The 10980-nt window shown below is 36.3% G+C and overlaps 1 protein-coding gene across 1 annotated transcript; it reads right to left on the reverse strand.

The window, feature by feature from the left end:
• Window positions 764-4482, reverse strand: LOC109227168 (inositol oxygenase 1-like). The gene is made up of 10 exons (XM_019392221.1): window positions 4199-4482; window positions 3964-4066; window positions 3075-3156; window positions 2759-2963; window positions 1962-2074; window positions 1747-1869; window positions 1551-1620; window positions 1350-1428; window positions 1185-1266; window positions 764-1027 (listed from the first exon to the last, which is right to left on the reverse strand). The coding sequence occupies exons 1-10, from the start codon at window positions 4227-4229 to the stop codon at window positions 1001-1003; spliced, it is 915 nt and encodes a 304-aa protein (XP_019247766.1). The 5' UTR covers window positions 4230-4482; the 3' UTR covers window positions 764-1000.

Genomic DNA, 10980 nt, shown 5'->3' on the forward strand with positions numbered 1-10980 from the left:
GAAACAATTTAGTTAGGAACTTTGGATGTTACTTTCACTCTTCGTCATACTACTGAACTATGTGAAGTTTAGACATATTTGATTTTCACTTCTTAGTTTTGATATTTCCATTTTCTAGTGGCTTCTCCAGTTTGCTTTTGCTAGTTTGTTCTTTAAAAATGAGAGAAGACGAGGTATATAGTTGGCAAGTGAAGCAAGTGAAACCTGTTGACGGGTTGGCAGAGAAATAAGGAAGCCTTATGTGTAAAGTGATAGGGGTAAATTTGTCATTTCAGTATTTTATCCATGTATTACTAATACATGTATTAGTTATTCCATCTTCTACCCCGCATAAAATAATACACAGATTGACTCATAACTTATACATGTATTATTTATGCATAATTGAAAAATGTCAACCAAACATGGTATTAGTTATGCAGAATTTTATACAAAATAACTATTGCCTACCAAACATGGTATAAGTTATGTTACCCCTTATACATGAATAACCTTTCTTCTAACCAGCTACCAAACGATCTCTTAAAAGCAATATAGCAAGAACTATGTAATTAACTAGGACTAATAATATCTTTCCTTTTCTTCACTGCACTGTGTTCAAGATTTATAGTGTAACTATTGCTCATGATGAGCAATGATTTGTAAGAAATTAATAAACTAAAATTAGGTCTTCAACTTGTCTTTATCCTTATTTTTCGTATGTTTCATTTTTAAAGAGAAAGCAGTTGCAATCAATAGCAAAGGTCATTGATGTGGAAACATATCGAAGAACAATTAAAATTTAAATAACAACTTTATTCCATAGCCAGACCATATTTACCCTGCCCAAAACATTTAAAAAGACAGAAAGATAAATAGATAGATAGATAAAACAAACAATTCCACTCAACGATAGAGTTATACAGTCCTCGTTACTCCTCTACTATACCATCACATCTTTAGTATTTTCTCATTAATTTTGTCAGCTCTTCCATATGTTTTTTTCCATAAATTCAGCTCCTCACCATTTTAGCTTCGCCGGGAAATACTGCAAGATATAACATGCAAATCAGTTAGAAAATCAGAAAATTATGTGTTAGCCAAGAGGCCTATTGAATTCGAATCCGAATTAGTTGAACATGTAATTTTTGCAAATGGAATGTAACGAAATGTTACACCTAAGAGGCAGCAAAAGTTGTACTCACCTTTTCAATGAGAGACATGTAGTAAGGCTTGACCTCTTCCACGTCAACCAAAACTTTGCTTTTGCTGTATAAGTCGTATTTGCTGCACACGCAGTATAGTAATAATCAGGCACTAAGCATAATAATTAATAGATTTAATGATGAATTAACAAAATGTAATCTTACTTAAAAATATGAAGCCACTTGAGATTTTCCTTATCTTCCTCATTCATTAGGTGCTTGTAAGCTCCAGATCTATGCAGGGCTGCAAGATTAAACAAATCCCATCAACATTAATTAGTCGGTAGTAAATCTCTAAATGAATTTTTTCAAAAATTTCACGTGTCTCAATCCTAGATTTTCTTTTTTTATTTTTCTTTCACGTACCGTAAAATGAATGGTATCTAATGATGAAAAGACCAGCTGATGGCAATGTTGTCCCATTCTCCTTTGCAACCTGCACGTGAATAAGACTATTAATTAAATCACGCACAATCTAATAATGACTATTGTATCTTAGTCTACGTTATACAATCTTCAAATATTGGGATTAATTAAAAGGATTCTGGTATAAAGAATATACCAAATACATATAATCATCATGTCCCCATGACATCATAACCTTGTCTAGTCCACAACCCTCTGAGTAAACTCCATATTTGGAGTTGTAAGCTGGATTATTGTAGTCAGGATTTTCCTTAAAATACTTCAACAACCAAAATAGTCAAAATTATTCTTTAGGGAAAAAATAACACTTAACCAAAATTCAAATGCGTTTTTATATAGTGAAAAAGAAACCTTGGAGTGGACAATAGAGTCATTGAAAGCACAGCCAACAGGATATGTGTCACCAACAACAGCCCATTGAGGAAGCTCTCCAAAGCTAGGAAGAAGCAGAACTTTTCCCAGATCTTATAGAACAAAAAAATAGTACATGAATCTTAATTCATTTAATTTTAATACAACAAAAATTTTTAAAATCAACTAAATATGTATAAATTATTAACTTAGAACTCAGTAACCGAAAAAATTAAGATCCTGAACCAGGGGCAAATTTATAAGAGAGATTATGGGGCATGTGAACTCATGGTCTCCCCGCAAAATTAAATATTTTATGTACAGTCAAACCTCTCTATAACAGCATCACTATATAACAACACTTCACTATAGAAGCCAAGCTTTTTTGGAACCAATTTCTATGTTATGTTATAATATATGTTCTCTATAACAGCATTTCGCTATAACATCCAAAAATATTCGGAACAAACGAGGCTGTTATGGAAAGGTTTGACTGTACATATTTTCTAAAATTGGTAATAGTATTAATGGTTGGCACCTATGGTCCAAGAAGGATAAATGGTACACTTGGTTGAATGTTGAATTATTTACCAAGAGAAATAGGGATCAAGTCCCACTTAGTACATTTTTTCCTCCTTTTTTCAGTAGTGCAATCATGTACTACAAATTTTAGATCCGTCTCTGTCCCGAACACATAAATTTTAAATCTTGGTACCACCTCCGATTATAATACTGAATATGAAATGAGTAGAGTATTGGATTAATTAAAATTATTTTTGTGTTAAGTGAATTAGTACCATGAATAAGGGCAGTCAAATGGAGCCAATCTTCATCAGGATAGTCTTTCCTAATGGCTTCAGCACTTTGTAACAAGTGTTGAATTTGAGGTTCGTCCAAATCAGGGTCACTGTCATCGACCACATCGTTGAGTAGTTCGCAACATTCCCAGATGCTCATTTCTGCCTTATCACATTTTGCATATTTTTCCCTCATCTTCTTTACCTTAAACACATCAGGATCAAAGTTAATTCAAACGAAATAAAAAAGTTGGAAAAACAAATGAAGCTGATACACAGTTTATAAACACAATGAAAGTTAGATTGAGTTACTTACATAATCATAGGTCTGATTTAGGTGATTGATCTTGTAAAATGTTTCTACCCCTTCTTGCCTTGCACTTTCTACAGTGTAGTCCCTGTTTGAAATATTCCCAATTTGTCAATTTTTGCCCCATAAAAAAAAAAACACACATCTACAAATCAAGTTCTTTTCCTTATTTTCTCCGAAAAAAGAAAAATTAATAAAATAAAAAGAAAATTTAGAGATAGGCTGTTGGTTTATTTATTCAAAACTTCATTTGGTTAGGAAAATTGCACTAAATCTAAAGGACTATTTAGTTCTTGTCACAGACAACTACGATAACAAGCATTTTAGCAAATCCTGTCTTGGGCTAATACTCCCTCCGTTCCCGTTTATGTGAACCTATCTGTCCGTTTCAAAAAGAATGATCCCTTTCTTATTTAGAAATATTTTAATTTAAACTTTCAATTCTATCCTTAACGAAAAGCTTTTATAACCACACAAATAATCTGGACCTCTTTTTGAGGTGTTTAGGACCACAAATTTTAAAAGTTTTCATATTTCTTAAACTCCGTGCCCAGTCAAACATGTTCACATAAATTGGAGCGGACGAAGTAACAGAGCCATGTTTTTTCCCCTTCAATTTTCCAAATTCTGAGCTATGTTTTCATATCAATAAATCTTGTCTTGGTATTTACAATTAATCAAATGATTAATTAGTACAAATCTGGAATTAGTATGACGTCTTTGGATGTTTTTTGGTGTTCCGGTTAAACATAGTAGGGGTTCTGATTTATGAGTATTGTCCCAAATCCACAAACATTTTACCTGTGGATTTTTATTTTTCTTTTTTGCATATGATATTTCAAAGCAAAGATTAATAAGAGCTTAAGAAAATAAACCGCAAAAGTAAGACAATAACCTAAAGTTATGGCCAAACGCATTGGTTTCAGGCACCGCAAATCCACCATCCAATACCAATTCCTTTTCATTGTCGTATATCTTCTTTTCCTCTGCTTGGATCTCTGTGGAAAATTGTTTATGAACAAAAATATAGATTTTGAAGAACGAAAAAAGAAAATACTAGTATTTCTTTCTTCAAAAGGAAAATACTATATATTATCAAAAAATTAAAAAGCAAAGAGAGAAATCTATACCAAACTGAGGCTGTTCAATGAGGATAGTCATGGTGAATGAAAGATAGAGGCAACCCACAAACCAAAACACAAGGACCTAAATCTAAACTTTGATAGGAGTAATTGATAATAAAAGATAAAAAATAAAAATCAAAGAGGGACAATAGAGAAAGCAAAGGAAGGAAAATAGGCGGTGGCATTTTTAGGTTAAAAGAAAGACAGTATTTATAACTGCCGGAAAGTCCTTCCCTGAGATTTCGGACGTCTTGAGTCCTTCCCTGAAAATCTCTCAAACTTGTTTCAACTCCCCAACTATTTTTCTGTTTTTTATTATATTGTATTCATTTTTTCCAAGTGTTAGGATTACGTTACGAGGATAAAAACACATGGCTAAACTGTATCCAGTAGAAACAACAATGTCACTACATACAAATCTCCACCCCCTTAGGCCTTACCTTCTTCCTCTGTAACAGTATTATGAAAAAGCCAGAGCAAGTTGCAATATGTGGGGCTGCCCATGCAAGTAGGTATGGAACTCCATTTAATTTTCTTTTTTTTTTTGCACAAACAAAACAAATTTATTATTCATCGAATTAGGCTGACAAGTAATTAGTTGTCAGTCATATTAGTACGTGTACTCTAAATGTAATATTTGACAAATGTGTTTTGATTTCATGGAGATTCATATATCAAAGTGGCGAGCAACATGTAATCAAGGGTGATAAGTTGAACAATATTTGTCGTAATTTATATTGTGTATATATGATAAAGTATTACTAGTACTATTTTTTACACTATGTTATATTTTAGAGATTCCCCAAAAATTGCTCTTGATGTCAATAAAAATATGATGAACTTTTACTACTACGGAAGTGTGAGTTTTTTTTCTAAATTAAGTCGACGTGAATAATAAAAATTAATCTAGCTAATCCTAATTTAATTGGGATTACAAACGGTATAATAATTGTTGTTGCGGTAATTAGTTGGCAGTATTTTGGTGATGGTAGGGCCCAAAATGACTCAGCTTTGAGTAGGACATTATATATCTACTTGATTACGTATTTCGAAGAACGGGACCCATTCTGAGGTGGATCCCAGTCAAGGACTATGACTACTCTCCGCGAGCGCCGACGCTTTTTAGATAGTTGTTCACGCCAATTTGTGGCCGTTAACTATTGGGCCGTCGCTGTTAACAAAAGAACTCACCGTAAAAATAAGCCCACTCGACCCGTTTATAGTGGGTGAAATTTAAAAATAGCCAGATTTACAATTGGCCATTCAAAAACATTTTCAAAAGTAATCAAAATTTTGTCACTTTTCATGTAAAGATAAATCTGAGCGAAAACACTGTTCAAAACCCCGGAAAATACGCCAGTATATTATGCTGGAGTTCCAGTATAAGTATACTTGAACTCCACCATATTATACTGGAGTTCCAGGATAAGTATGCTGGAACTCCATCATAAGTACACTAGAACTCCAGGATAATATACTGGAGTTCCAGCAAGTATACAAGTCCAGCATAATATACTGGAGTTTGGAGCACCGGTGCTCCAGTCTCCAGTATATTACACTGGAGCTAGCAAAGTATACCGGTGCAGCATAATATGCTGGAGTTCATACACAGGTGCACCGAACTCCAGTATATTATGCTGGACCGGTCTCTGTTGCAGCAAAATAGTGGTAATTCTTCATTGACTTAGTAACCGTTGGCTATTTTTGAATGACCAGTCCGAAAACTGGCTGTACCGTGCTATTTTGACGTTTATAGTTGGTGGGATATTTACTTGCAGGTTAAAATTGCCCGGGGTGCCCTATTTGGTCGCCCCCATTTAACCTATACTCATATTTTTAAAATTATTTAACATATACCCTAATTTTGACAATTTCAGATCCTGCGACCTATGCGCTCCTTTCTTCCTCCTCTTCTTCTTCTTTTCTCTCTCAAACATGTTATTCTGTAATTTACACATGTTATCCTCTCAAACATTAATACATCCAACACAAAGTACGTAAATAATAAAAATAGAGTTTATATTCAAAACTCGAAGAAGCATCAACTGAAGTTTGGGACCGCAGGGCCAAACTTCAGACATTACTAAGTTAAATTTCGTCTGAAGTTTGCAACTATCATGTCAGAAAAAATTATCTGAAGTTCAAATATAACAAGCTGATTTTGTCTAAAGTTTGCACTACAAATTAGTCTGAAGTTTGCACTACAAACTTAAGAACTTTAGACTAATTTGTCTGAAGTTTGCACTACAAACTGAAGAACTTCGGACTAATTTGTCTGAAGTTTGCACTACAAACTGAAAAACTTCAGACTAATTTATCTGAAGTTTGCACTATAAACTGAAGTTTTTTTGATTGCTTTTTCAAGTTAAGCCAAACTTCAGACGAAAGTATCTGAAGTTTACTTTGATAAGGTCACACTTCAGGCAAAAAAATCTGAAGTTCAAACTTCAAACATAAATTCTTGCTACTTGAGGCCCCGTATGCCTGAAGTTACCCGAAAAGTGGGTACGGTTGCAATTGCTTTTGCAAAGTGTGTATAAGTTAAATTATGACCCAAAAATTGGGTATTGATACAAATCCCTCTACTTGTAGAGAGTGGTGATCGCAAGAACTTGTATGGGACTGTGTGAAAATTATAAGGGCTCGATTAGTACGGGTATAAGAGATAACTAATTTCGAGATTAAATTTGAGATGAGTTTATCCTACCTTTGGTTGGGATAAAATCGTGATATAATTAATCCTGAGATTAGTTATTCTGGGATTGTAGTATTTTTTTTTTTATCTCCATGGGAGGGTAAGATAATTAATTTTGGGATAACTAATCCCGAAATAATTAATTATCGGATATCTTGTTTCTCAATCAAACGATCCCCAAGAGGTTGGTTTGGTACATAAGATAAGGATAATAAATTTGGGATAAAATGTGAAATTGATATTTTATGTTTAGTTTGAAGTATTAGCTAATTCGATACATCAAAAAGATGAGATTAATTACCTCATATAAAAGATGAGATAATTAATCTATACTACATTAAAAGCACGAAGGCCCTTAGTGAAATGCCGTTCGCCTTTTTTTCCCTTTAAAAGTAAATTTTACACTAGAAAAAATAGTAATTTAATTATTTCCTAATATTTAGGACTTTGAAATCAACTAAAATTATAGTTATTAAATATTTTCTTATTTGAACTATTTAGAAAGTCCTAATATTTAAGAATTTAAAACCAAGTGAGCTTTTATTTATGTAAATTCTTTCCTTATTTGAATCGAATGAAATAACTACCAGCATGTAATTATAAGTATGTTTCTTTGTCACGAGCCGGATTTTCCGCCGTCGGGATCGTGATGGCGCCTACTCATAAAAGTTAGGCAAGCCAACAGATACAAATCTAACACATTATTTATTAACTCAAACAGTAAAAAAATTAATAGCTACAACTAAACTAATATAATTTGCGGAAGTTTTATAACAGATCAAAACTCTAAAACAAGACTACCGCAATGATCTGGTGTCACAATTTCACGAACATCTAAGAACTTTTACAAATACTGGTTTAAAAGAAATACATTTGTTCTCGAAATAAAAAGAGACATGAAATCTAAGACAGAAGGAAGGGGACTCCAGGGTCTGCGAACGCCGGCAGATCTACCTTGGGTTGTGGACTGAAGGCAGCAACCCAAACTCGACTCACGAGGTCCGGCACCGAAATCTGCACAAGAAGTGCAGAGTGCAGTATCAGTACAACCGACCCCATGTACTGGTAAGTGCCGAGCCTAACCTCGGCGAAGTAGTGACGAGGCTAGAACACGACAAACAATATAAACCTGTACAGTTAAACAATATACTAACAGAATAACAAGTAATAAAAACTAAACATAAATGAGTGGGAGGGGGCAACATGCTATGGGGGATTCCAACATAAAGAATCACAGCAGTAAAGGGACTTAAACATCTAAAACACCTTGAACCGATAATAACAATAAACACAGCAAATAGAGAATGTCGCACGACATCACACTTCGTGCTTTTACTCTCAATCCTCACCATGCAATCAATAATAGAAACGTGCACGGCATCACCCTTCGTGCTTTATCACTCTTCCTCACCATGTGAATAATGTAAATGTGCACGGCATCACTCTTCGTGCTTTATCACTCTTCCTCACCATATGAATAATATAAATGTGCACGGCATCACCCTTCGTGCTTTATCACTCTTCCTCACCATATGAATAATATAAATGTGCACGGCATCACCCTTCATGCTTTATCACTCTTTCTCAACATATCAAACAATAGAAACAAACAACCCGGCAAGGGTATTACAATCACACTAATCCGTTTCATCATTAAATTTTCGCAATAGAAATCTCAACTTGAACCAATACTCAACCAATATCCAAAACCAGGAAAAACGTAATAAAACTTTGTTAACATGAACAATAACTAGTTTAAGCAGGAATAATACATATAAGACACACCACGGTCACAAGTATAGGACTTACTCACATGCTATGACCCGACAACAACGTATAGATACTCATCACCACACCTATACGTCATACTCAATAACTAACAAGTAGCAAATAGGGCAAACAATACCTAATCCCTCAAGCTAAGGTTAGCCACAACACTTACCTTGATTCCACGGCCAAACTCAAGCCTCAAATACCACTTTTCCCTTAGTTTCCACTTCCAATCCGCCCGAATCTATTCATAATTAACTTATTAACATCAATTGAAGCCAAAGAAACCAATTCAAATGAAAAATTATAGATTTCCCAACATTCTTCCCAAAAAGTCTAAAATCAACCCCGAGTCTGCTTGGTCGAAACTCGAAGTTCGGACCGAAACGCGATTACCCATTCACCCCCGAGCCTGGATATGCAATTAGTTTCGGAATCCTACCCCAAATCGAGGTCTAAATTCCCAAATTTGTAAAATTCCCAATTTCCCCAAAATCCCTAATTTCTACCCTTAAAGAACAAGATTTAGGCCTAAAAATCTAATGGGTGTTGATGGAAAATGAAAGAGATAAGTTTAAGAACACAAACCTATGATTTAGTGTTGAATCCCCACTTCAAAAATCGCCCAAGGTTGAGTTTTAATGGAAGAGATATGAAATTTTGAGCAAATCCCGACTTGGGTTCTGTTTTAAAATCACAGGACAGGTCTTCTTCGCGTTCGCGAAGCATTGGCCAGAAGGGCCTTCGCATTCGTGAGATACTGTACACGTTCGTGAAGGTACACCCCCCGACCTTCGCGTTCTCGAGCCCTTTGCCGTGTTCGCGTAGAGTATTTCACCCCCCAGGTCCCTGCCAAAATGGCCTTCGCATCCGCAATAGCTAGGTCGCGTTCGCGAAGGGTAATGCCCCCAACGCTCCGCATTCGCGACCTGCGCCTCGCGTTCGCGTAGAAGGAATTTTCCCTCAGACGAACTTACTCGTCACGTTCGCGAGAGTTCCTTCACAAACGCGAAGAAGGATATACCAGATGACAGCAGAAGCCCAAAACACCAGAAATTTCAAGTCTAAAACATCCCGAAGCCTATCCGAAACTCACCCGAGCCCTCGGGGCTCCAAACGAAACATGCACACAAGTCTAAAAACATCATACGGTCTTCTCAAGAGCACTTAAAGTTTCTATTTTCACAACCGAGGGTCCGAATCACGTTATATAAACTTTGTTTCTCACCAAATTTCACAGACATGACTTAAATACCATATTAAACCCGTACCGGGCTCCGGAACCGAAATACGGGCCCGATACCAACATGATCAAGCATTATTAACTTTCCAAAAACCATTATATTTTCAGTTTAACAATTTTCTTCAAAAATTCATTTCTCGGGCTAGGGACCTCGGAATTCGATTCCGGGCATGCGCCCGAGTCCCATATTTTCCTACGGACCCTCCGGGACCGTCAAAACACGAATCCAGGTCCGTTCACTAAAAATATTGACCGAAGTTAATTAAATTAATTTTAAAGGCAAAACTTAATATTTTTTTCAAATTTCACATAAAGGCTTTCCGGAACCGCGCCCGGACTGCGCAGCAAACTGAGGAGAACGAATATGAGGTTTTGAAGACCTCGGAACCCCGGATTGGGTTCGAAAACACGAGATTGGGTCATCACATTCTCCACCTCTAAAACAATCGTTCGTCCTCGAACGAACATAGAATAATACCTGAGCTGGTTAAAAGATGGGGATATCTGCTCCGCGTGTCGGACTTTGACTCCCAAGTAGCTGCCTCGACAGGTTGACCTCTCCACTGAATACGAACCGAAGGATAACTCTTCGATCTCAACTGACAAACCTGCCGTTCTAAAATAGCTACCGGCTCCTCCTCATAGGTCAAGTCCTTGTCCAACTGGACAGTGCTGAAGTTTAACACGTGGGATGGATCGCTGTGATACTTCCGAAGCATGGACATATGAAACACTGGATGCACAACTGACAAACTTGGCGGCAATGCAAGTTTGTAAGCCACCTCTCCCACTCGATCAAGGATCTCAAAAGGCTCGATGAACCCAGGGCTTAGCTTGACCTTCTTACCAAATCTCATCACGCCTTTCATGGGCGACACTCGAAGCAACACTCGCTCTCTGACCATGAATGCCACATCACGAACCTTACGGTCGGCATAACTCTTTTGCCTGGACTGAGCTGTACGAAGCCTATCCTGAATAATCTTAACCTTATCCAAGGCATCCTGTACTAAATCTGCACCCAACAACCGAGCCTCCCCCAGCTCAAACCACCCAACTGGAGATCGACACCGTCTACCA

The sequence above is a fragment of the Nicotiana attenuata genome, chromosome 6, assembly GCF_001879085.1.
Source record: "Nicotiana attenuata strain UT chromosome 6, NIATTr2, whole genome shotgun sequence".
Lineage (NCBI taxonomy): Eukaryota > Viridiplantae > Streptophyta > Magnoliopsida > Solanales > Solanaceae > Nicotiana > Nicotiana attenuata.

Bases quoted from the DNA above. Each gene is read 5' to 3' on its own strand.
- LOC109227168 (XM_019392221.1), bottom strand. From the start codon at position 4,229: ATGACTATCCTCATTGAACAGCCTCAGTTTG. The intron at 1,870-1,961 runs GTTTCTTTTTCA...TGGTTGTTGAAG, and splicing joins ACTCTATTGTCCACTCCAAG to TATTTTAAGGAAAATCCTGA. The intron at 1,621-1,746 runs GTATATTCTTTA...ATTCACGTGCAG, and splicing joins ATGATGATTATATGTATTTG to GTTGCAAAGGAGAATGGGAC.